General features: G+C 48.7%; 1 protein-coding gene across 3 annotated transcripts in view; it reads right to left on the bottom strand.

Moving 5' to 3' along the window:
* CREBBP (CREB binding protein) overlaps positions 1–26,855 on the bottom strand; it is a 2,841,012-nt gene that overhangs the window by 1,304,693 nt on the left and 1,509,464 nt on the right. For all 3 annotated transcript variants that reach the window (XM_069646824.1, XM_069646825.1, XM_069646823.1), the window contains exon 13: positions 13,649–13,840. In XM_069646824.1, coding sequence (XP_069502925.1) covers positions 13,649–13,840 — 192 coding nt within the window. The remainder of the gene's footprint in view (positions 1–13,648; positions 13,841–26,855) is intronic.

The raw sequence follows: 26,855 nt of genomic DNA on the forward strand, positions 1-26,855 counted from the left end.
AACTGCCGTATAACTTCTGCAATCTTTCCCTGCAGTTTACAGAAAGGGGCGGGTGGCTATTCAATCAAGACAGCCAGCCCCCCAGCGGGAACTGGTTCCTTTCAGGCAAGGTGAAAGTCAAAGGCTGTGCAAATTTTGACTCCTCCCTTGCGTTCTGCCTTCACAGACACTCTGGAGCCTCGGCAAGGAATACAAAGGTTTCCCGCTGAAGACAAATCTTCAACCGAGGTCTTTCCCACCTAGCATGGCAGAAGAATATCTAAGAAACAACTTGCAAATGAGAAACAGCAAAAAAAGAAGCAGCCCACCCATTCTAACAGAATGGTTAACTTCCACTGCATTACCGCAGCTGATTTGACGGCCTGCTAGTAATAATGACAGTCATAAAAAGTAGTTTCACTGCCAGCAGCGATTCAAGTAAACCTGCAATTTTAACAAAAATGTTACCAGTTAAGTGAGAACATGGATACAGTGCATTTCCCCAGCCCTGCACATAAGGTGGGGTGTGCAGGCTCACTATATAAAATGTAAAGGGGATGGGAATCCCACTTTACTTCTTGGTAAACAGTAGGTCACCCAAGTGATCAGAGAAATTACAAATGGGAGCCCAAAGGGGCAACCCAGCCTAAGCCCAAAGGTTACAGGGAACTACGCATCCATACGCACACTATGGAGAAACATGTGGTCACTCACAAAAAAATAAAAGACTAGGTGAGAGGGGAAAACAATTCCCTGCACAAAATAAAGGTCTAGCCCAGCCAATGAAGAGGGGGGGGGGGGGGCAGCAGGATGACTGGGGGTCACCCAGGAAGAATGTCCAGCTGCTGAAACATGACACCTCACTATCAGCCCAAGAAACAGGGTTCAGCCAGCATGGCGAGATCTAAATTTAAAATGCATCAACGGCAGGAATCCTGCAGAAAGTTGATAAGGAACCTGCCTTCCAAGAAAATGTGTTCATAACCGAGTGTAGGTATAGTGTCCCCCCACTAATTGCAAATACACAAACTAGCCTAGCCAAAGCCAGCACGCTACTCTCACTGTGGACGGATGGGGGGACTAATGTTTGTGGTTCCAGACAAATGTGGTGGAGCCCTAAATCTGCTACTCGCGCCAGACCACCCCCACCAGATGTGAAAAGGCTGGCCAGGAACAGGTAACCAATAGTTCAAACCACAAAAAGGGATGCATAGCTTGGTTCACAAAGAGCCCACTTGTGCACAGCTGCCATGTTGTGCTTTCCTTGAATAAAGGAAGCCCCTACAACAAAATGGCTGAGAGCAGGACTTAAACACATTGGTACCCTAATGGCTAACGTAAAGGTACAAGAGCTAAAACTAGAGAACAGCTGCCACCATCCCACCCAATAAAATGAATGTATAATAACCATAGGGCCAAAATAGGGTGCTTAAAAAAGCACCTGCCGCAGGAGGCATATGGGCAAGCATATTTATTTTATTTTATTTTTTTTATATTTATTAAGCGCATGAAAGCCCGTAGGCATCAGGGCGCCACAAAAACACACAAAACATAAGACAGCAAAGGGACAACACAAAAGGTTTGTGGGCAGTAAACAAAACCAGTCAAAAAACGGTTTAAAGGGCAGTGAGTGTCTATTTCAGTCCCTCTCACCACCAACATTAGACTAGGGATCCAAAGGAGAAAAAACAAATAATTCAGGGGACCCTAGAAAGAACCTACACAATTACTAAAAATGAAATTCTGTCTGATCAGTCTGCTAGACATTGTCTTTCCTGCATGGGGAGTTCAGGTCTTCCATATAAAATATTTTTGTGCAATCGGGGCAAAAGTAAATAATTAAATAAGGGGGCGTGGCTTGGACGCCATGTGAAAGGACGTGCCTGAACGGGAGCTCCCGCTGATCCGAACATTATCCGGCTGAATCCGCGCAACGGCCGCTACGATGTGGCATAGACGGTGATGACTGTAAATGCGAAGCTCGGCTGCACATGTGGATGCATTTTTACACGGGATTGTGCAGCGCTTGTGTACTCAGGAGCCGCGAGAAGTTTTGGTGCCGGAGCTTCGCCGGCAGACAAAATGGCTGCCGTCGCCTGATGTTGGGACAAAGGATCGGAGACCGGGGTCTGGAGGCGATTCCCTCAGTTCACGTTCAGCGCGATCCAGCGAGAGCAAGCCTGACTGGAGGTAGCCGAAACTGTGCGGCGACGGGGGGACATAGTGCCCCCAGGCCTGGGGCCTAAGCGAGATCGAAGGGACGCTCCTGATCGAAGATATGTCGAGCAAGCTCCTGAGGGCGAAGAATAAACAGCCCACGCTCGACGAATTTGCCAAGACGTCGCCTGGCACCGAGGGGACCAGGAGCAAAGAGAAGGCCCAGCCCAAGGAGATGGCCACAGGAGGAACGAACCAGGAGGTCCTGGCAGCGATCGCAGATCTGAAGGCGACATGGGAGACCAAACTCCAACTTGCGGTGGCCGAACTGAAAACTGCGATGGAACTACAGGTCGGGGCGGTACAGGAGGACGTGAACCTCCTGAGGCAAGATGTGCGAACCCTGGCCGAGCGCACAGAGACCCTGGAGAAGGAGATGGGCCCGACTGTGGCGGAAAGCACCGCGCACAAACGAGAGATCCATGCCCTGGTGCAGAGGGTGGGCAACCTGGAAAGCAGGGCTGAAGAGGCAGAAGGTCGGGCCCGCAGAAACAACATCCGGATTGTGGGCCTACCGGAGGGAGCTGAGGGCCAGAATCCCACAGATTTTTTTGAGACCTTGCTGCTGCAGGAGATCACCGGAGGTGCCCTAACGCAGGGATTTGCAGTGGAGAGGGCGCATAGGGCCCTGATCAGAAGGCCACCGCCGGGTAATCCGCCTAGGCCTGTGATTGCCAAGATCCTCAACTACAAAGACCGGGAGAAGATTCTGGAACATTTTCGTAAAGGGGGCACCATACGGCGAGGGGAGGCAACCATCACTGCTTACCCCGACTACACTCTACAAGTGCAGCGCAGTCGGATGAACTTTGGAGCGGTCAAAAGGCGCCTGCGGACGGCCGGTTTCAAGTATATGTTACTCTACCCAGCCAAACTTAAGGTCTTCTTCAAGGCTAAGACGCTGTTTTTCGACACCCCTGAGGAGGCCATGGAATGGCTCGATGCGCAGAACTGCCCTCAGGAGCCCGATGAGCAGATGGCGGACGGAGCAGGGAGAGTTAAGTGAAACAGTGGGCTCGGCTGACTTTGAATATTTGGACTGGAATATAGTCTTTGCCACTTTGGGATGGGGATGCACTATTTAACTGTTTCGAACATGGTCCGCGAGCGCGGATATAGATGTGTAGGGGGCATCCGAGGGCCGTTTTATTCGTACCCCAGTGTGTGTTTAGATTAGTCACTGTGTCGGGTTCTCTACACGGGCTTCCGGAGAGAACCGGACACGGGGATGCCTGAGATCCAGGGATGGAGCTGGGCAGTTGGTTGGGTTAGGGGGTTGGGGGGTGTTAGTTGTTATGTGAGCCTGGGGAAGAAACTGAGAAGGGAAGTAGTCGGGACTGGGGGGAGGCGATCAGACCAGAGGGGGAAGTGGGAGCTACGGATAAATCATGGGAGACCTTAAGGTATTGACATGGAATGTTAGAGGGTTGAATAGCTACCTGAAGCGTAATAAGGTCATGTTGTACTTGAAGAGGCAGAGGATAGACGTGGCCTTGTTACAGGAGACGCATTTGACACGGGACAAACTTGAAATGGTGCGGAGAAAATGGAGGGGGACAGTGGTTGGATCCACATTCTCTGCGTATGCCAGGGGTGTGCTGGTTTGGGTTGCACCACATGTCCCGTTCAAGCTCTTGGGGGAGGTTGTGGAGTCGGACGAACGGCTGGCCATGGTTCGGGGGATTGTGGAAGGTAGAGTTGTCTGTATCATAAACACTTATGCGCCCAACCAGGACACAGCGACTTACTTTAAGACACTGTGCGCGAGACTCGGTGAAGGGATGGGGAGCACAGTAATCTGGGGTGGAGACTTTAATTGTGTGCTTAACCCCAGGGAGGACAGGTCGGATGACAAAATGGTTAGGCCCAGCCCAGCGGCCAAGGTATTGCAGTCGCTGCTAACGGATCTAGGCCTGGTAGATGTGTGGAGAGCGAGACACCCGGGTGGGAGGCAGTATTCGCACTATGCGGCTCCGCACCAACTGCACACGAGGCTCGACTACTTTTTTGCCACTCCAGACATTCTTACGGAGTGTGAACAGATTGACTACAGGGCGAGGGTCCTTTCGGACCACTCGCCCCTAATCATGCAATGGCGGCTGCGCCCCCCACGTGCACGGATTCCAACATGGCGCCTTCGGGCGGAAGCGCTACGCGATCCGGTATTCAAGGAGGACATGAGGGAGGAGATAGTTGCGTACTTTGAGTCGAACACAGGGAGTGTCAAGTCGGCTGGTACTTTGTGGGAGGCTTTTAAGGTGGTGATGAGGGGAGTTGCTATCGCGAAGTCCAAGGGATTAATGGGCGGAATCCTGACCGACCTGCGAGAGGCCGAGATCGAGCTGGAAAAAGAATTGGAGAAGGGTGGGACGGATATGGAAGTAGTTACTGAGCTGCAGCAGCAGTGCTCTGGGCATTGGGACAGACTTTGTAACCTGAATTATACGAAGTACATTGAGAGGTTGCATGCGGGTGGGGACAAGACAGGCAGGCTCCTCGCTTGGCTATATAAGAGCGAAACCCCTAGGGCTCCGATCCGATCGGTCATCACCGAAGGGGGTGCGGAGATCGACACGCAAGAAGGGGTAAATGGGGCATTCTCAGAATACTACCAAACATTGTATGAAGATCGGGAAGGGGGGAGCCGAGAGGAGATAGATGAAGTACTCGGGGATATAGGCCTGCCCAGAATCAGCGATGAAGAGCGAGAGGAGATGGATGCTCCGATCACTCTGGAAGAGCTCAGAGAGATAGTGCGACAGCTGCCCACTTGCAAGGCCCCGGGGGCGGACGGGTTCCCCAGTGAGTTTTATAAGGCGTATGCGGAGGAGGTACTCCCACCCATGCTGGACATGTTCAATGAGGCGTTTGAGCTGGGACAGCTACCAGAATCACTCAGGGAAGCGGTCATAGTGCCACTCCCCAAGCACAATACACCGGGACACGGTTGCGGCTCCTATCAACCCTTGTCGATGCTGAACCAGGACAGCAAGATCCTAACAGCTGTCTTGGCGGCTAGAATGAGGAGAGTGATAGGCAAGCTGATTCACCCTGACCAGACGGGCTATGTCCCGGACAGGAACATTACCCACAACCACAGACGCCTACACAGAGTGGTCGAATGGGGATGTAGCAAGGACGGCGAAATGGCGATAGTGGCGCTGGATGCGGTCAAGGCGTTCGACTCTGTTCGTTGGCCGTGGCTGTTGGCGGCACTGGATCACTTCGGAATGGGGCCAGGGTACAGGAGGTGGGCCGAATTATTATACAGCGCGCCTCTAGCCAGAGTTCGTACGGGGGCAGTAGTGTCGGACAGGTGGCAGTTAGGTAGAGGCACCAGGCAGGGATGTCCTTGGTCCCCAATGTTGTACATCCTGGCCCTTGAGCCCTTGGCAATTTACCTCCGGCAACAGTATGACCCGGTGGGCATAGAGGTGGGGGGGGAGAGCCATCTGATATCCCTGTATGCCGACGATATGCTGTTGTACCTCCAATACCCTGAAGAGAACTTGCAATATGTCTTGGAGGTGATGGAGAGGTTTGCTTGGCTTTCTGGCATAGCGGTCAACCCTCGGAAATCCACTCTGTTCCCGCTGGGCGGCTATGTGGGGATACCGGCTGAGAGGTTGCCAGTATTGCGGATCCCATGGGCGACAAGCACCTTTCGGTACCTTGGCATAGACGTATACCACACGACCGGGGAGGAACACAGGCACAATACTGAATTGGCAGTGGGGAGGATTGAGAAGTGCATGAGGTTTTGGGAGAAACTACCCTTAGCGATGATGGGCCGGGGCGCTATGCTTAAGATGGTCGTGTTACCTAGGCTGCTGCATTATTTCAATAACATTCCACACATGATACCTAAGGGGTTTTTTGCTAGACTACATAGGGTATGTAGAGATTTCTTATGGCAGGGCACGCGTAACAGGGTCGCATTGTGGAAATTGCAGAATGCTTACGAGAAAGGTGGCGTGAGGCTGCCGAACTTTGAGGCCTACTACGTGGCAGCGCAGCTGCAGTACGTGGCCAAGTGGCTTTCGGACGACGAAACCCCGGAACACAGACTGCTGGGAAAGGACTGCTCCCCCTTCTACCTGCGAGAGATTATTTGGGTATCCAGCACATGGATGAGGGGGCGTCCTAAGATGCTAGCGTTGGGTAGGAACATGTGGCGAAGAGCCTGCCGGATGATGGGGGATCCCCTGCCGTGCATGCCGCAGCTGCCGCTGGTGGCCTTGGCAAGGGAAGACGGACAGCTTGGGGCCATCCTGCGAACATACTGGGAGTCAGTGGGGCTGGTCACTTTGGGTGACATTTGGCAGGATGGGGCCTTGGCGGAGTTCGCAGATCTAGAGGCGGGGGCGGGGCTGCACACGGGGCAATACATGACGTTCCACAGAGTGATCAGGGAGGTCCGGAGCACTTGGCCCGAGACCGTATTGGCTGACGAGCCGGATGCGACGCTGGAGATTATGTATGACGCATCCGAGGGCGGGCATGAGGTCTCCAGGCTGTACGATATGCTGATGGTAAAGGTTGGGAAGGATTTGGGGTACCTGAGGTTGGAATGGGAAACAGAGATGGGGGCCCCGATGGCGGATGGGCAGTGGGAGCGCGCCCTGGGGTACCACAAAAAAGTGTCGAGGAACGCCAGGTTTAAACAGATACAACTATACATCACGCATAGGGCATACATGACCCCCCTGAGAATTTCCAGATTTCGAGACACTGGGCGCCAGGCGTGTCCCAAGTGTAACACAGAGAACGCTGATATGATTCACATGTTCTGGGCCTGCCCTGTGATTGCAACCTACTGGAGTGAAGTGGCGCAGAAGCTGGCAGGGAGGGGCATTGTACTTAAGATAGATTCGGCCTGGGCCTGTTTGCTTGGAGGGTACCCCAGGGCGCGCAAGCTTCGGCACGTGGAGAAGCTTAAAGATTTGGCTTATGTACTCGCCAAACGCAGAATAGCCATGGGATGGAAGAATTGTCAGAGGCCACGGGCGGAGGTATGGTGGCGTGACCTCCAGAAATGGGCTGCCGCCGAGACGACAGCATGGTGGGAGGCCAGCAGGGCGGGTGGGGAGGAAGAGGTGAGCTCCCTCACGGCATGGAAGGTGCTATTGGCTGAACTGTTTAGTACGGGGTCGACCTCGGCTGGATCTGAGAGCGACGGAACCCCACCACACGGAACGGACAATGATGGTGGACACCCTATAGGCTCATAGGGGGGAGGGAAGGGGATTGTTAAGTTATTCTGTTCTGTTTTTTCTTTCTTTTCTTTTTCAAATCTGTTGTTTGGCCTTTGTTGTGGCTTGATGTGTTCTATTTATGTTCTGTTGCACTGTTTGGTTGATATAAAATAAAATACATTTAAAAAAAAAAAAAAAGTAAATAATTAAATAAAGTGATGTAATGGCATCCATTTCATGCACAGCATGTGAATGTTTAACAGAATTAAATTGAAAAACACACAATCATGCATTAGCAGCAAGACCTTCCAGATCCGAGACAATGCCACCAAAAACACAGATGCTGTTAATTTAAAACAACGCCACAATCTTGCTGGCACAGGTAACTAGAGGGAGGAATTACATTTGGGGTGAATACACAATGCTGTCCTAATGTTCCACTTCTTAACAACTCAATATTTTACAAATTATGTCAACGAAAAGTGTTTAAGCCAAATGATTCTATCAACAGTGCATATAAAAAGGTAGAACAACAATTTGTTTACCTCCAAGTAACTTTTCAGGCCTTTGTTCCACTGATTCCTCATCTTAAATAAATATCTTCCAGCTCGAGCCGTCTTCAAACTTTTTCAGCCAGCTGGGGGTACTGTGTGGCCCAACCCAACTCAAGATGCACACCCATGATGTTGAACTTCACTTAAATGGCAGTATTTCTGGAGCAATTGGTGCTGCATGACATCAGTTCAAACTTTTCCTACAGCTTGGAAGTTAAGAGACTACAGAACAGCAAGGGTGAAAAGGCTTTCATCATGAAGGTTAGGATGAAAGGGTAATGCAGAACCTCTCGGAGGAAAAACAAATTCACCAGAAAGAATATTACCAAAAGGTAATTAAATTGTTTTAATAGATTCCCTTCTTCAATAAAGTCTGTATGTTAGATGGACTCTAACCATAGTAGTGCAGCACTTGAAGGGGGGAGGCGAGGGGATAGTGAGAACCACCATATAGACCAGAAAACACCTTCTAAAAAAATGGATGTCCTGACCAGGCAGCGTACAGGCAGCAGTGCTCGGCAAAATTATGCAAGGAAGCCCATGAAGTAGCGTGACAGATGTCCAAATCGGGGAAGCCTCTACAGGGCAAAAGGGACGACCAAGCCACCAGAGGCATGAGCCACAGACTGTCGGGCACCCCCTGCCCACCCAGAACATAGCACAGTGAAATGAAGGGGACGATACACCTAGTCACAGTATGCTTCGTACTGGCCTTGTCGACACAATCCTCAGTCTAACCAACATAGAGCAGGTCATACTTTCCGATGTCCTTTATCTGGGAGAAACAGTAGCTGAGAGCTTGTTTTGGGTGAAGCCGCTGAAACATAGCCTCCACCTTGGATTGATTAGTAGAAAACAGGAGAATTAATCTTCTGAGTAAAATGGAAATGAGATACAACATTAGGAAGAATGGTTTGGCAAACTCAGTATGTTTCTCCATTCGGATAATCCGGAAATGAGGCTTCGCTGAAAGGGCTCTGAGCACACCTGCCTAGATAAGGAAGATTAATGCAATATACAAGACCTACAACATAACAAATAATGGGTGCGGGGGGAATCTGGCTACCATTCTCTGTAAAAACCAGATAATACTGGGGAGGGTGAACAAGTCCTGATCAGGGCACCTCTTAAAGCCTGAAACAGTGGCCAGGCACCCTTTTGCAGTGCCAATCTGCAGACCTAGCAGAGCCAAAGAGGAAACAAATTGAAAACTGCAGGGGTTGGACAAGTTAAGGAATTTAGATGCTTGCACCGGTGCCAAGACGAAAACGTACACGTCCTAAAGGGAGAAACTTGGTGGCAGGCCTCCAGGACATCGCCTGACAAATCCCAATCCTTATACCTCAGCTGCCACGAATAAGGTTGCTAAGGTTAGGGAGAAGGAGGACATTGAACCCCGCAACTCAGAACTACCTTCGCTGGAAGGTGCCAAGGAGGACATATGGACAAGTCCAGATGTTCTGAGTAGCACATCCTCTGTGCCCAGTTAAGATCGATTTGGGTTATGGTGGACATGCAATTCCTAGCCTGTGTAGAATCAATGCAATGATGGGAATCGGTGTGGTTCATAAAGAACAGCAAAGTTTCACTAGACAATCAAAGTGTCCCCTTGAGATCCCTGCAGGGGGAAACTCACTGGAACAGAAAAATAAACTCCTCCTGTTGACACTGGAGGCAAAGAGGTCAACCTGAAGAGTCCTAAAAAGGATGCAGGTCTCACCTATAACTTCCCGATTATGCTCCCACACGGAAGTCAAGGTCCACCAGGTCAAGGCATCTGCAATCACATTCTACGTGCACGAAAGAAGGATAGCAGTGACATTGTTAAACAGAGTCCAGAACCTCAGCCGCTGCAATTCCCTACACAGAAGTAGCAACCTCACACCACCTTCTGGTCACTGTGCTGTACATTAGGATACACTTACCTCAAAGAGAGTGAAAGAATTTGATCAAAGCCACGCCTAATATACTGCGATATGCTGCCAATCCTCAACAAGTGACCAAAGCCCACTCAATGTTAGGTTGTTCAGGTGAACACCATAGCTTTACAGAGAGGCTTCCATGGCAACTCATATTTGCTCCCTCATGCACCATCCAAATTCCAAAGGACACCTTCAGTACCCTCTTTTTCTAGTTCTTGAAGCGTTTTAAGGTCATTTTGTCCTGAAAAACTCATGCATTTGCTTGACCCTCATCTGTAAAGCTGTATTGGTTTACCTTGACATTTCGCCCTTATGGTTTTCTTTTGACTTTTCTTCTTGATATTTTGTCCTGCTGTTTAACATCTCATTGATTGCACAAACTCAGTTATGTACATCACTTGGGTGTGAGCGCTTTAGAAAAAAATAATATACAACTGTCTTTTGAGGCAAAGGATACTGTGAAAAACACTTGTTTCTGTATATTCTCTGAAGTTGACCACCAAAGAGGATCCTGTGATATACGTTGTGGAACTTGTAAAAGGTTTGGCATGTTGCCCTGATTGAGACCACTGACAACGAAGAAGCCACTAGAGTGACCCATGCACACCATGAGAATGCAGGCTGCCATGATCGCCTAAAGATGCACAAAGGCTAAGCCGGGACCAAACAAACTCTGGGATTGTTAGGGAAAAGTAATTTCAAGGCAGTTAAGACACCCTGTTCACTTGGGGGCTGGGGGTGCTGTGACCAAGCGCGTTAAGAGGATCGCCCTTATTTAATGGAATGACAGGGCTGGGGTCACTCCTTATGTTTGTTAAAGTTCAGGGAAAAGCTCTTATAGCACATGGCAACGGTGGTGCAGTTGGTAGTTAAGGTTTTTCAGAATGAGCCTCAGACAGATTCCGAGAGGCCACTCTAGGGCAACAGGTGGCGAATTATCTTGGGACAGCCATTTCAGCGTATATGGTAATCTAAAAGGCCTTATGTAGTTAAATGCAAAAGTGCATGCAAGAATATAAAAAAAAGTGGAAAAAATATGTTGCCATTAGCCTGACTTGGACACGTCATGAAAGTAACCATAAACGTGCAAAAGAAAGTTAAAGTGACACAAACTATCCCTATCGCAGTGTAAGTAGAAGTGTGCAGTGTAAAATAAACAAGGAATTTCACAATGGAGGGCGGAGTCCAACTGCACCGCTAGCCTTGGGGACTGATCAGTGCTCACAAAACATATGAGCAAAGCAAGGTAGGAAAACTACAGTTTTTACTTGCAGTCAAAATTTTAGGTCACTTTTCAAAGAACAGCAAAATGTTGTGGGGTTCCAGAGACATCTCTGGAGGGAACGAAGCAACAAAAAAAAAAATCTTTCCTAACAGTGGGCAACGAGAATCTGTGTGCAGGCTTAAATGAGCCAGTTCTCTGGGTAGTGAAAGATGTGAATCTTTTCCCCACTGAGATATGCAGCAACAACAGCTTGGTGAGGACCATCAGAGGACAGGACAGGCTGAAAGGGCAGCATTCAGAACTGGAAATGGGTGTTCCCAACCACAAACCTCTGTTACTTCCTGTCCTTCGGATAGATCAGCATGTCGAAGTAGGCAAACTGAACGTCACAGTGATACCAACCACTCCTATGGCATGAGGGTCTGGATGATCTGGCCCAAGGTGACCATCTTGAACTTGCCATTACACAAGTACAAGTACAGAATCCTCAGATCCAAAAAGAGATGCAGGCTCCCCATCCTCCTTTGGTACCAGAAAAGAAAGAATACACCCCCTCTCCCTCGCAAGGCACATAACACTACACTTCAGCACACCTGGCAAGAGGTTGATTAATTTCCTACAGAAGGCAGCAGAGGGGCAGGGCAAAGAGGACAGCCTAGAGTGTGTTCAAAGAATGTGAAACAATATCACTTCCAAACAGCTTGTAAGAAACAATCATCAGAAGTTGTGCATAGCTCCTCTTCGACTTGCAAGGATACATTCTCTCCCCCACTGCCGGTCAGGTGGGGAGGGAAATGTCTAATTTAGCATGTTTTAGGCTCTTAGTAGGGACAGAGGCTAAGGCAACTTCTCTATGTGATCCACTGCCTATAGTTTGGTGGGAAAAATATTACTGTCCCCCCTCTGCTTGTAGAGGGCAAAGTCTGGAAGATAGTGAAACAGATCCTTCTGGGAGACCGAGTGGGGGTAGGCTGCTGTTTGACAAGGGCTTAAGCAGAGGTGTTAAACTGCTCCAGAGACTCATCTGCCTTTTGACCAAAGTGGTTGTCCCCGTCAAAGTGCATATCCAAAGATCTAGCATGGGGATCAGTAGCAGAACCAGACAATCGCATGCGTCTGATGAAAGAGCACTTACTCTGACCACACAGGCTGCTGTATTGAGTACTGCCTGGAGGATATGAAGGGCTGTGTGCCCCCAATCAATAACCAGGATGCAAACATTCTCACCATGTGCAGTAGAAATGATCCACTGCCACATACATCAATTCCACAATCAGTGGGTGTATTAAGCCAGGTTGCATGTGGCATTTATTTATTTTATTGGTCATTTGTAAGGCGCTTTTACATCAAGAAATTGTGTTTCACAGTTCTCAAAGCCAGCTTACAAATCGCTTTGTTCCCAAAGAATCCAATATCTTGCTTTCCCTACATGAGGGCAAAGACATAGCGTGGCCGACTTGAAGCCCAATGTGGTGGTCTGAACAACAAAACACCCGTGAGTGATATGTGGGGGCGAAGAAGACTGGTTCTGTGGCAGCCTGACAATGCTGCTTTGCAAAGCCATAGTGGACAGCCGAGTTCAAGTATGTGACCAACACTGAGGCAGTTACTACCAGTTTAAAAAAGGCAGACGTTTTTTAAGAGCACCCTAGTACAGAAAGTCTACAAGGTCAAACTGTACCACTGGCTTTGCAGAAGCAGGCAAGCCCAGGATGATAATTTCCATTGAAATCTTTGTCTGGTAAAAAACACGAAGCTTGCCTTATACAGAAGCCTGCTTGAGGTCCTGTTCATGGGAGGTGCCTAGACAAGTTGCATCCCAAAGATTGACAACTAAATCTGTGAGGGGAAACTTGCTTGTTGAAAAAACTCTGGAAAATTCTCTAACTCTAGCGAATCCAAGAATTCTAGGTCATAATGAAAGGAATGACCATTGTTGAAAATCTTGCCCATTTTCCCACTGCTGCCAGGGCTTTGTGGTTTGGGCAGGGAAGGTCAGATAGTGGACCGGCATGCCAATACTGACTAACATGGCCATGTGCACTGAATGTTGAGAGTAAATACATACTACGCTTAGGCGGTTTATCCCTCCGCTAACATCTCATACTCCTAGGTCTTCACTCCCCATGGAAACCGTTTCGGTTTATGGGCAGTGTTGTCAACACAGCCTAATAGCCAAAACTAAAATGGTCATTGGCATTCCAGCAAAGTGTACTGCGAGTGAAGAAAATAAAATAGGAGTGTGTTCATGGGGTGCCTATAGCTCTGACTTTACTGCCCCTGCATCACATCCAGCATGATGGGCACGGATCGGATTATGGCAGAGTGCTCTCTGGGGCTAAAAAGGTTTAGCAGGAAAGCGGACACTGAAAGATATGCAAGATGAGGAATCTGTGGGAGAAAGGAATCAATGGATAATTCCAAATAAGAGTAGAGATATGTTGCATTTCAAACAATCAGACAAGCAACCAAGCTTAAGTAACCAACCAATGAAACATTAAGGCGGCAAAGATGTGCATATGCAGTAGTAGTGCTATAAAACTGAAAGCAACATACCTGCGAGACGACTGTCTGAGGGAAGTTCGAACCCATGCCTACACTGGACACACTCATGGCCCCACTGGTGGATGTTGGAAACGGATTATGTGAAATAAACTGGCTCTGGACAGGTGCTTGGCCGATTAGGTTGTTAGAATGCGAAGCGATCAAACTTTGCGGGTGAGGCATACGAGAAGGCGACACAGCCATCTACAAACAGGGCAAAGAATTCCAGTTCATTATTATTCCAATAGGCGCAATGTACAATGCATTTACATAACAATTAATCGAAACCTAGAAGCGCAAGTACAGTTGTGTATATGCACGTATGTGGTGGGTTTTATACAGCGCGACGCAATTACTGAATCAAGTGGTGCATAAACAAGGGGACAACGTACTAGGGTTTGATGAAGTCAATGCTGGTCAGCTGCAGGGGTTGCCTCGATTCGTCAGCAGGATGCTCTTCTTCCTAACAGTTGCAGGAGCCCTTCTTTTACCCACAATTCAAGCTGGGAGCAAGCCGAAGTCCACCAATGGTAACGATCTGCACCATTTAAACAGCCCAGGGTTGTCCAATTGTGGACAACCACTGGTCATCACATATGTCCAGTAACAGACTTTCTGGGTGCCAGAATGTGCACTGGGACCACAGTCCCAGCCCCCCCCCCCTCCGGTAAACCCAAACAAAGCCCAAGTGCATGCTGTTGGGGAGCATTCTCATTTCTGCGCTAACTCCCTTCAACCTTAGAGACCCTCAGCTCTTTTGCTGGATTTAGGACTTTTTAATTTTAACCCTGGAGTGAGACCTTTTTCTCACTCATGTGTTTTTACCGGATTTGGATTTTGTGTTTTCACAGTTTTTGGAGTCTGACAAACTCCATGGGCATCTGCTTTTTGCATAGTGACACACAGCACCTGCATTGCAGTGTCACTGGGAAAATCCTATGGATTTCTCATAAGGTTTAAATACCTTTTCTTGTGTGAACTACAGTTCCCAAGAATAGTAAAGTGAAACTGATTTTACTCAGCTTTTCTCTTTGTAGGTCCAGCACACACCATCTTATGTGGAGTGCTGAGGGGTTACCTAGTAGCCCCTTATCCTACTTTCTCATGTAACATTTTTTTTCTTATCCTCACTACTTTAAAAGGCTGGTGGCAGTAGTTTAATTGTTCCTACCATTGTGCTTTTCTACCGCAGGCTGAACCGTCCGCTGCAGGACAGCACCCATCGGTGACCATTTCGTCAAAAAGCCCCCCCCCCCACCTGTCTTCTTTTTTGCCATTTTCTGTTTGTGAGGTCTTTCTTGGGTTTTACTCTGTGCGTTGACAGAGTGGAGCCCTTTCTTCATCTTGCCTTTGGCGGGCTTCAGCTCTGAAGCTTGCCTCTGGCTCCAGTGTGTCTGGAAGGATAGGATGTGAGGGAAGGTCCCGAAACCTCCCTGTCCTTTGTCTCTAGGCATGCTTGAATGAAATGAGTCCTGATTGGCTGGCTGGCTGTCCTTTTAGGACAGCCACCCTGCAGCGTGATTAACAGGCTAGGCTGTGCATGAATGGAAGAAAACATGCATAAAAGGCGAGGGTCTTGGGACTACAGGCAGAGTCGACCACTGGGAGAAAGATCAGAAGAAGAAACCGTGAACAAAGCTTGCTGCATCCTCCTGGACCTTTGAATTGCCTGATGAAGCCCTGCTGCTGTGCTGAACTCCGTTTTCACCTAGACAGAGAAGCTCTGGAGAGTTGACACCCCCCCCCCCCGCCTTGGGTTAGTGGGACCAAGTAACCCCGAGACGAACTCCACTGGACCAGCCTCTCCGACTTGCTGTGCCTCTCCGTTGCTTCGGAAGCCCAATGCCAGGGGTCGAGTGTCCGTAGTCGAGTGAAACGTCTGAAGCGCTAACAAATCCACCTAGAAGCTCCAGGAGTCTCCCAAGGGCCCTCCAGAAGCAGGACGACAAGATCCCGAGTCCCCTCACCAGAGTGCAGGACTCAAGGAGTGAAGGAAGACCACCCGGTATCCGAGAACCTCAACGGTACTTTTTGCTAAGTGCTGAAACCGCAAAGTGCCGCTGAAACTAAAAGAGCCCGTAGCTGCAGAGGAACTCCAAAGTACTGCCGCAGGAGCCCTCCAGACATCCTCCCTCTTGTCCCCACGACTGTGACTCAGGAACAAGGGTCTGCTCCGCTGTAGCAAGACAGAATCCAGCTGGACCACTCTTCTTCAAGATACTGTTTAGGCTTGGGGTACTTACCTTATTGCCTTGTAGCCATGCTTTTTTCAGTTGGGAATTGCATTGGCGTACTTTATAGAGTTGATCCCAACTCTCTTTCTACAGGCTTAACAGCTTGTGACCCTACAAGTGATGTTTCTACAAACTCTCTAACTTTGTGCAAGACTTTGATTGAAGAAGTGCCTCAGATCCATAGACTGTGTCCATTGACTTTGATACTGCTTCTCCCTCATAGGTGGTATCCTGTTGTAAACTGCTACTGCTGGGAAAGGCTTAAGTAGATTTCATTGGAAGATTTAGTTGTCCTCACATATACTGAGAAGAACAAGTTACTTACCAAGTGGTAACGTTCCTCCAACATATTCCTCATCTTTGACATGTAATGTCCAGCTACGGCTGCTTCGGAAATGTTTCGGCAGAGGGTGCCCTGCGCCGGGTCAATGTCCCTCAGAGGCCTCCGTCGAGGGTGACATCATCGGATGTTATAAATAGCACGCACAGCACCTGTTGGCCTCAGTTCTGTTTTTCCCCTCCTTGTGTTAGCAAGAAAGACCATAAACACGGGCAGGACAGTACTCAGCCTTGTTGGAACGAAAGCTGTAATAACACAGGAAATTCTACTGAGGGGTAGATTGGGACGGCGATGAGGAATACGTTGGAGGAACATCCAGTCGAAAGAACGTTACCAGTTGGTAAGTAACTTGTTCTTCGAATGGATTGTGCCCTCCAAAGTATTCTTCATCTTGGACACCCAAGCAGTATACATGTTTGGAGGCGGCTGAAGAATTTAGACATGCACAGAGTTAAAGGGCAGAGTAAAGCACTGCCTTACCAAAAGAGACATCCTGTGCATGGGCAGTATCCAGAGAATAATGCTTAGTAAACGTGTGTATTGATGACCATGATGCAGCATCACAGACGTTTTTAATACGTACACTCCTTTGCAGAGCTGTCAAAGAGGCCATGCCCCTAGTGGAATATGCATGTAAAACCTAAGGAGGGTCCTTGCCTGCCAGTCTGTAGCATTCAGAAATAGTGAGGATGATCGACCTAGACAAAGTCTGTATGGAAACAGCCTGTCCTAATTTTCGTCCAGTATACTAAACAACGAGCTTGTTGTCCACTCTCAACTTAGACATCCTGGAAATATAAAAACGTAATGCTCTCCTAGGGTCCAACCTATGGAGCATTTCCTCTTCCTTACTAGGATGCGGAGGAGGATAAAAAGCCAGCAGCACAATTTTCTTACTTATGCGAAAGTCTGAAACTACCTTAGATAGGAAGGAGGTTCGAACCCTCAACACAACCCAGACCTTGTGGATAATAGTAAAGGGTGGCTTGGAAGAAAGTGCCTGCAACTCGCTCACTCTACATACAGATGTAAGAGCAACCAATAGTATGGTCTTAAAGGTTAACAACCTCAACTGCCATCTGTGCAAGGGTTCAAATGGTGCACATATTAGGAATTTCAAAACCAGGTTGAGGTCCCAAACCGGAACCTGAAAAGCAGAAGGTGGCAACACATTTGTGAACCCTTTTAGAAATTGAGTCACCAGTGGGATTTTGAAATAGGAGCATTCCTCGGATGAGCGCTTTAAGATGGAAAGTGCTGCTAGGTAACCATTAATGGTTCCAACCTGAAGACCTGTGTGTGCTAATGAAAGCAGAAAGCACAGAACATCCAGAGTCGCACACTGAAAAGATCAACATTCTTTTCCCTGCACCAGTCGCAAAACTTATTCCAATGGCACAGAGACTTTGTTGCTGGCATTCTGGTCGAAATCCATCATGTCATCCCGAAGGTCCCAATCCTTGTATCTCAACCTTTCAGAAACCAAGCGTGAAGGTTGAGAGTGTTGACCTCTGGATGGAGAACTCAATCCTTCTCTTGCAAGAGAAGATCCTCTCTTTGTGGAAGACGTATCGGAGGACAGATGGACATGTCCAGAAGGTCTGGGTACCACGTTCTACTGGCCCAATCCAGGACAGTGGGGATCATGTGGCTCCCAAACCGTCTCAACCTTCTGATTACTTGAGGAATGGCGGGGACTGGAGGAAACGCATACAGCAGTGGGAAATCCCAATCCACCACAAACGTGTCTCCTAGAGCTCCTCTCTGAGGAAATTCCCTTGAGCAGTACTGCTCGCACTTCCGGTTGACCCCTGTCGTGAACAGATCCACTTGAAGGGTTCCCCAAAGGGTGAAGATCTCTTGAAGGACTTCCTGAGCTAACTCCCACTTGTGGGAGATCTTGCTCTGCCTGCTCAGGGCGACGGTGCCGTGTTCTCCTCCATGGCCAGGTGAACTGCCGACAGGGAGATTCCTTCTTGAATAGCCCAATACCAGCGCTGCATTGCATCTCTGCAGAGTGGTAGTGACCCTACGCCTCCTTTCATGTTGACGTAGTGCATGGCCACCGTATTGTATGTCATGATCAGGACATGCCTTCCCCGCAGAGACGGCAGAAAAGCTTTCAGCGCTAGTCTGATTGCGCTCAGCTCCAAAAGATTGATGTGTAGTTTGGACTCTGATGGAGACCAACGACCGCTGACAGTCAAAACGTTGGCGTGTGCTCCTCACTCCGTGAGTGAGGCGTCCGTCACTACAGTAATCTCCAACCATGGTTGCCAAAAATGTTCTCCCTTCAGAATATTTTCCTCGCAGGCCCACCACAGAAGATCCTGTGAAACTCTGGTTGGGATCTGAAGTTGGTCCTACATAAACCCTGAGAACTCGCACCATTGCGCCCCGAGAGCACACTGAAGGGACCTCATCCGCAGGCGGGTGTCTGGTGATAGAAAAATGCAGGATGCCACGAGGCCTAGGAACCTCAAGAATTCGAAAGCTGACACACTGGGCATTCTGGAATTTCACCACCAACTGGAGAATGTCTTGAGCCCTCACCTTGGGTGGTGAACACTTTCCCAAGGCCGTGTCTAAAACAGCTCCTAAGTACTGGAGCTGTTGGGAAGGTATCATCGGGACTTCTTGAAATTAAGGGAGAAGCTCAGTTTACGAAGGGAGTGGCAGGCAACTTTGAGATGATGCACGGCTTGTTCGGGAGAATGCGCACTGAACAGCCTATTGTCCATGCAGGGGTAAATGTGAACCCCCCCTCTCCTGAGATGCGCTGCCACTACCACCATCAATTTGGTGAACACCTTCGGGGTGGAGATCAACCCGAATGGCAGGACTCAAAACTGGTATTTCCTGTGCTTGACATGGATTGGCACATGAAAATAAGCACCCTGAAGGTCCAATGACACCAATCAAACCTGCAATTGGAGGGCCTTAAGGGTCTGAGAAAGAGTGACCATCTTGAATTTGTCCTTCCTGAGGAACTTGTTCAAGTATCTCAAGTCTAAGATGGGTCTCAGTCCTCAGTCTTTCTTGGGGATCAAAAAATATCGGGACTACCAACCTTTGTTCCTCTCCGCTACAGGCACTGGTTCTATAGCACCTTTCTCAAGCAGGGTCAAGATTTCCTGCACAAGGAGCGGATCTGGAATCCTCAAAAAGTGTTTTCCCGGTGGATTGGTCTGGGGCTTTTTTTTATAAAAGGAAGGCAGTAACCGTGGGCGATTGTTTCCAGGGCCCAAGCATCTGAAGTAATGGAGACAGTATGCACCCCACCACTGTTGATTTGCGCCGCAAGCCTTCAGAGCGGTTTTGAAGCGGCTGCTGCAGACTCAGATGGCAGGAAGGCTGCAGTTTGAGCTGGCTTGGCACCTCTACCTCATTCACCATGAGGACATTTTTGTTGGCCCCTTTGACCGGACATTCCTCTCGCCCTTCCAACTGAGGAGTAACCTTCCAACTGAGGAGTAACGAAAAGATCGACCCCTCCAAGCTTGTCCACTAGGACAAAAAGGCTGACGTTGCCTAACAGCGGCACCTAAAGACTTGGCTGCCGCCTTAGAGGTCTGCAACTTTTCAAAGCTCTCGTCAGCCTTGCTACCAAAAAGATGAGACCCGTCAAATGTAACGTTGAGAAAATGAGCCTGCACATCCGATGCAAAACCAGACTTCCGCAACCACACAAACCTGTGCATCACTGTGCTTGTAGCCATGGACCTGCTGATGCCATCTGCAGTATCCAACCCAGAATGAAGGGACTCACACATGGCTTCTTTGCCATCCTTAACAATAGCCAGGAAGCTGTCCCATTCCTCCCCTTTGGGAATATGCTCTGCCACCATAGAAATGCACTCCCAAAAAGTGTAAAAAAATGTTGTCAAGCCACAGGTGGAGTTGGCAGACTTCAGTGCCACACTTGCTGCCAAAAATACCTTACGCGCCTATCCATCGATGTGCTTATCGTCCCCATCAGGAGGGATGGCAGGCTAAGCTGCCTTGTTCGAGGTCTCCGTAGCTGCCTGGACCACCAGACTCTCAGGAGAGGAGTGTTGGGAGAGGTAGCCGGGGTTTCTACCAGAAGGGCAGAATTTTCCTGTAAGAGATTTGTCCACTGCTGGATTAGCCTCCGGGGTCTAGTAATTCCTGGCCACCCGTTTTTAAAGAGCCACATGGAAAAGGTAACAAGATCGGTGGGCGGACCCAGGTCCAAAATATCAGTGAAATCATTGTGATCAAAATGCACTGGAGGGCTAGCCCAGCCCAAATATTCCACAACTCTAGACATAAATTGCCGATAGGATGAGTCGGAATTCTCCCCTGGCTCTGGCTTGCCGAACTCCAGCTCAGGAGAGTTGTCAATGCCACTAGCATTATGCAAAGTGTCACAAAGATCCTGCATCCTGCTCTCCTCCGAAATGAGACAGTCCGGTACATTAGGGGTGCCATACTGGAGACCAAACGGGGCATCTTCCTCCTCCGAATTCTGCTCTTCCTCAAAAATGGAAGTGAGGGACTTAAAAATATCCTTTTTCGGTAGAGAAGTAAAAACGTTTTCAGCTGTAGACCCCAGAGGCTTCGAACCAGTCGAAGGCATTGACCTTGACTTAGTCTCAGCCTTTTTCAGAGGTTCCACAGGCCCCGGGGGCTGAACTGACAAAATCGGCCTCAGCATTGATGACGTCGACAATGGCGTTTAAGGCGCTGAAGGCCTGACTGGAGTCGAGGACCCAATGGGTTCCGTCGACTTCTTTGGCGACAAGGGCTACCACGAGCTGGAACGGTCACCACGCCTTGAGTGATCCTTGGATACCTTGTCTGATCCAGGTTCTCGATGGGGATCACGCTGTTTACTCAGGCTCAAGGGCACGCGAGTTTCCGGCCGAGATCGCTCCTTGCCGGCTTCCACAGAAGGCACAGACTGAGCTTTGCACAGTTTCTCAAAGATCTTAAGCATCTCCAAACGGAAAACTCCCCACTCCTCCGGTATTGACTTTTTGCACGGACAATCACCCTCTCAGGGGTGCCGTCTGACGAATACTAGGAAGACGACTGGCGCTGCATTCGCCTCGAGCACCTCGACGAGGACGAAGAGTGGTGGGAACCAATACGAGACTTTGAAAGCTTGGCCTTATTCCGCCAAGGAGAGTCGCCTCTCGACTCGTTGGTCGAAGGCCCAGCAGGTCGGGACTTATGGGGTTTGGACACCTTGCCTACCTGAAGCTTCCCCTTTCATTCCCAGAAGGCCTTCCCTATCACGGATTGACAGTTGGAGAACGTACCGGTCTCGTGGCCCTCGCCCAGGAACCACAGTCAGACTGGATGCAGGTCTATAATGGACATTTTGGTACTGCAGTCCTTGCATTACTTGAACCCGGATCGAGGGGTCGCCGGAGTAGAAGCCGAAGACATTGCAACTGCAAATACTTGAAAAGTACGAGGCGCACATAGTTTCACGAAGCAAACACGTTTACAGAAAAACTGAACTGAGGGCACAGTGAGTGCTACTTATAACATCCAATGACGTTAACCTCGACGGAGGCTTCCAAGGAGACAGACGCCACCGGCGCAGGGCGCCCTCTGCTGCAAAATGTCAAAGCAGCTGAAGCTGGACATTACATGTCAAAGATTAGGAATACGTTGGAGGGCACAATCCATTCAAAACTTTCTAACCTTTTTCCTTCCTTAAACCTTTCCCTTCTGCAACCTCAGAATATAAATGGCATTACTGTCTTTGTGATTGAAGTCACCTGAGGATGTAGGAAGTGGGTAAGAAGCATATCGAAAGGTTGTCCACTAACTTGTTTGATTCAGAAAAGTATTTTAAAGTATATTTACACTGTTACAACAAATTGCCTTTTTAAAGAGTGCAAATTGATGTTAAATTAATAACTATTTTTAACTGAAACCATGAGTGTAAGTTGGCTACTTGTATTGCCAGATTTCATTTGTACAGCTCTACAGCTCACATTTACCCATCTTGAGATAGGGCTAGCTCTTCAGTCACACTACCAACTTGTGTAGTACAGATCTATACCAAAAGGTGGGTTATCCAATACCAAGCAGATAAGGGTTGTGCAGTCTCGCACAGTGCGACTGCATCAATTCTTACCCAACACATGCAAAAGCCACAGCCCGGGCAATGGGATTCCCAGATGAGGCATTTCCTGACTGGAAGACTGGAAGAAGGTCAAAGAACAATATGGGCATTGAACAAGAGAAAAATCGAGAGGCACAGCCATCTTCGGGTGCCAGCAACCTTTAGAAGACATTTGTGGTAACTGAAAAAGTGCACAAGAAAAATAGCACAAAACCAGTCAAAATCACACAGCTGGCACCAGCTTAGACACGTTGTCAAAGTAACCAAAAAGTCATTAAATGACATGCATTACTCACCGTAATAGCATTTCTGATGATTGTATCTGCATAAGCAGTCTTCTTATGCTTGTTAATCTGTTTAGAATCCATGTTGTGCGTAGACTAGCGAGCAGTACCCAGAGATGGTGGTGGGATGTGAGAAGGAACAGTAGCAAAGAGATGCCTTAGCACTGCTTGTCCCACCTGAAAATCAAACCTAGAGTGTGTATCAAGGCAGTAGTGTTTTGTAAAGGTGTGTAAAGAACTCCAGGTTGCTGCTTTACAAATGGACTCAAGAACATTTGCAACTAATGCTATGGTAACCCCTGTGCCCAGAGTAGAGTGTGCTCTAGGCATGAAGGGCAGATCTCTCTTATCAAGAGTATAGCACAGTGTGATGCAGTTTACAATCCACTTTGAAATAGCTGATTTAGAGACAGGGTCCCCTTCTCTACCAGCTGCCACACACTAAAAACTGGTTTGTTTTTCTTGGTGGTTTTGCCTTTTCCATATGATAGATCACTGTTCTCCTCACATCTAGTGTGTGGGGGCTTCTTTCGGCCATGTTAGTGGCGTTCTGGAAAAAGGTGGGTATTTCTATGGACTGATTCACATGGAACTTTGAAATAAATGTAGGCGCAAATTGTGGGTGAGTGTACAGACCACCTAATCTTTGCGAATCGCGATGAATGGGTCCTGAACTGTAAGGGCTTGCAGTTCACCAACTCTTCTTATTGATGTGATCGCCACCAAGAAGGCGGTCTTGTAGGTGAGTGCTTTAAGGCTAGCCTTGTGCATTGGTTCAAAGGGAGGCCCCATTAGTCTTGTAAGCACAACTTTCATGTCCCACCAGGGAGCTGGTTTGGAAATAGGGGGATGAAGTCTTTTTTTTTGTTACCCCTTCCATAAATGCTTTAATTACTGCAATTGTCCACCACAAAACCTTCTTCTGAGATGTGATGTATTCTGAAAGCAAAGCTAATTGGACTTTTAGGGAATCGAAAACCATGCCTGAATTTAACAGGCGAGTAAGGTACAGGACAATATGTGTTGCTGTGCATGCAATAGGACAGACGCTCTTGCCATTACACCAGATGACGAAGCGTTTCCATTTGCTGGAGTAACAATGTCTGGTGTTAGGTTTCCATGCTTCCCCGAGTATGTCTATACATCCTTGAGGGAATGTGAGGTGCCCGAACTCTATGACCTCAGGAACCAGGCTGCTAAATTGAGAGTTTGAAGGTATGGATGTAGTGTCTCCCCCCTGGTCTTGCAACAGAATGTTGTAAGGGCATGGCAGCTTCCTAGGAGGGGAGACTGAACTTGCCATGACTGGTTCTTGGTTCATCTTGTGCAATATCCTGTTGAGCAGGGGAATCAGGGGAAAAGCCTAGACAAATTTCCCTGACCAGGTTATCCAGAGACCGTTCTCCTTGGAGCGGTTCTGAGGGTACGGGGAGGCGTAATCTGGGCATTGTGCGTTCTCCAGAGTTGCGAACAAGTCGATCTCTGCGAAGCCCCAGTCTGCGAAGACGCTGAGAACAATGTCCTCATGCAATCGCCAGTCGTACTCCACGGGTAGTGGGAAGTCTCTGCTGAGTATGTCCGCCAGAAGATCGAGTTCCCCGGGAACGTGTTGTGACAGGAAAAAGATCTTGTGTTTGAGAGCCCATTTACATATGTTCTGGGACGGTTTAGACAGCCCTGGAGAGCGAGTGCCCCCTTGTTTGCTTAAATAATACATGGCAGAAGTACTGTCCATGAGGACTAGAACGGTCATCCTCTGGAGGTGTGTTTGGCATGCCTTCATGGCTTTGAACACTGCTAGCAGTTCCAATCGGTTTAATTTGTTGGGTGCTACCACTGGGGACCACACGCCGTCTGATGAAGGAAGTGAGCCCCCCAACCTGTCAGAGATGGGTCTGTGGTAAGAGTGGCCTCTACTGCAGAGATGGTGAAGGTTTTCCAGTGCAGAAGGTTTTCCCTTGACCACCACTGCAGAGACTGAACGAGGGCTGCCGAGAACCACTAGATCGTCCAATTGCCCACTGGCTTGACACCATTGGCTCGAGAGCCACTCTTGCATGGTGCGTATGCGCAAACGTGCGTGTAGATGCAAGAGGCCATCATCCCTAATAGTCGCATGGCTTTGAGTACGTCACCTCGTGACTTGCTACATATTGAGGGATTTGGAACAGCACGTTTTGAACCCTCTCGTTGGAGGGAAAGAATTTGAGCCCCCAGAAACGGTTTGACTTGGTTGGGGTCTAGAGTGGACTTTTTCTCACTGATCGAGAACCTCAAGCTGAAGAGGAGATCTACCGTCTTCTGGATATTCGTTAGGCTTGTTCCGCGTACAAATACACTTATTAGCCAGTCGTCGAGGTAAGGGTAGACTGGGATGGACTGACTGCGTAGGTGAGTAGCTACTACCGCCAGTACCTTCGTGAACACCCGTGGAGCTGAGGCAATGCCAAAGGGAAGAACCTTGAACTGATAATGCGTGTCCTCAATCATGAACCTTAGGTACTTTCTGTGCGCAGGCAACATTGAAATATCAAAGTATGCATCTTTCATATCCAATGTGGCCATGTAATCCCCTGCACCAGCAGGGGGATTACTTCCTGCAATGTCGTAATTCGGTATTTTTTGTGATTTGACCTATTTGTTCGCTGGGCGCAGTTCTAACACGGGGCGAATGGGGACAAGGAAGTACACTGAATAAATACCCTCAGTCACCTGGTGAATGGGAATAACTTCTAAGGCACCCTTTTCCAGAAGGATCTGCACCTCTTCCAGCAGGATTTGCAGGTGTGCTTGCGTTAGGAGTCTGCTCTTTGGTGGGTGGTGGCCAGGGGAACTCGATGCAATAACCATGGGTGACTGTCTTGAGCACCCACTGGTCTGATGTGATCAGCTCCCATGCATGAATGAATGACAACTGTCCCCCGACCGGGGAGGCATGGGAGGGGACCCGGACTTTGATGTGGAGGCCAGGGAGTCCCTTGGAGTAGAGTTTCTGCCTCTACCCTTGCGCTGCCCTCTTTGCTGATATTGGCTGTTGCAAGATGAACCTTGTCCAAAGGGCCATCTCCAGAGCCATATTGCCCATGGGGAGATCGGGAGAAGGACTGACTGTTAGGGAGAATTCTCATTTATGGCTAATTTCCCTTACCTAGTGAGCCCCTCAACAGCTTTGCTGGATTTCTGGGGTTTATTTTTTCCCACCCTTACATGTGTTTTTCTACTGTTTGTGTGATCTTGGACGAGAGTGAGAGAGTGAGAGTGAGAGAGTGAGAGAGTGAGAGAGTGAGAGAGTGAGAGAGTGAGAGAGTGAGAGAGTGAGAGAGTGAGAGAGTGAGAGAGTGAGAGAGTGAGAGAGTGAGAGAGTGAGAGAGTGAGAGAGTGAGAGAGTGAGAGAGTGAGAGAGTGAGAGAGTGAGAGAGTGAGAGAGTGAGAGAGTGAGAGAGTGAGAGAGTGAGAGAGTGAGAGAGTGAGAGAGTGAGAGAGTGAGAGAGTGAGAGAGTGAGAGAGTGAGAGAGTGAGAGAGTGAGAGAGTGAGAGAGTGAGAGAGTGAGAGAGTGAGAGAGTGAGAGAGTGAGAGAGTGAGAGAGTGAGAGAGTGAGAGAGTGAGAGAGTGAGAGAGTGAGAGAGTGAGAGAGTGAGAGAGTGAGAGAGTGAGAGAGTGAGAGAGTGAGAGAGTGAGAGAGAGAGAGAGAGAGAGAGAGAGAGAGAGAGAGAGAGAGAGAGAGAGAGAGAGAGAGAGAGAGAGAGAGAGAGAGAGAGAGAGAGAGAGAGAGACAGCACCTTCAGTGCAGTGACACAGGGTTGTCTCAAGGACTTCCCATTGACTCCATTTTTTTGGGGCTCACTACTGTCCCCCAGAAACAGGTAAAGTTGCCATTTACTTTATGTAGTCATTTAAACTGCAGATCCAGTACACCCCATCTTACATGGAGTACTGGAAAAGTCTGCGCCTCTTGGAACTTTGTTTCGCTCCCTTAACACTAAGACTTAGCTGGTGGCAGTGGGACCTACCCTATCTTTTCTACCCTCGATTATAGTATATAAACGTGGTACTGTTTTAGGCTATTGAATTAGCCTCTAACTTAAACCCGCTTGACCAAATACTTTTTATTTTGGCTCTGGTCAGGTTTTATCACCATTACTTTTTGTTAAAATCCTTCTTGTGTTTTACTTTGCGCGGCAAACCAGGTTTGCCTTCTTTGTTCGCCAACCTTTGACGGGATTCTGTCCAGAAACCCTCCTTTTGCGTCTGGGTGTC

Source organism: Ambystoma mexicanum, chromosome 2q (genome assembly GCF_040938575.1).
Source record: "Ambystoma mexicanum isolate Mex_15411 chromosome 2q, UKY_AmexF1_1, whole genome shotgun sequence".
Lineage (NCBI taxonomy): Eukaryota > Metazoa > Chordata > Amphibia > Caudata > Ambystomatidae > Ambystoma > Ambystoma mexicanum.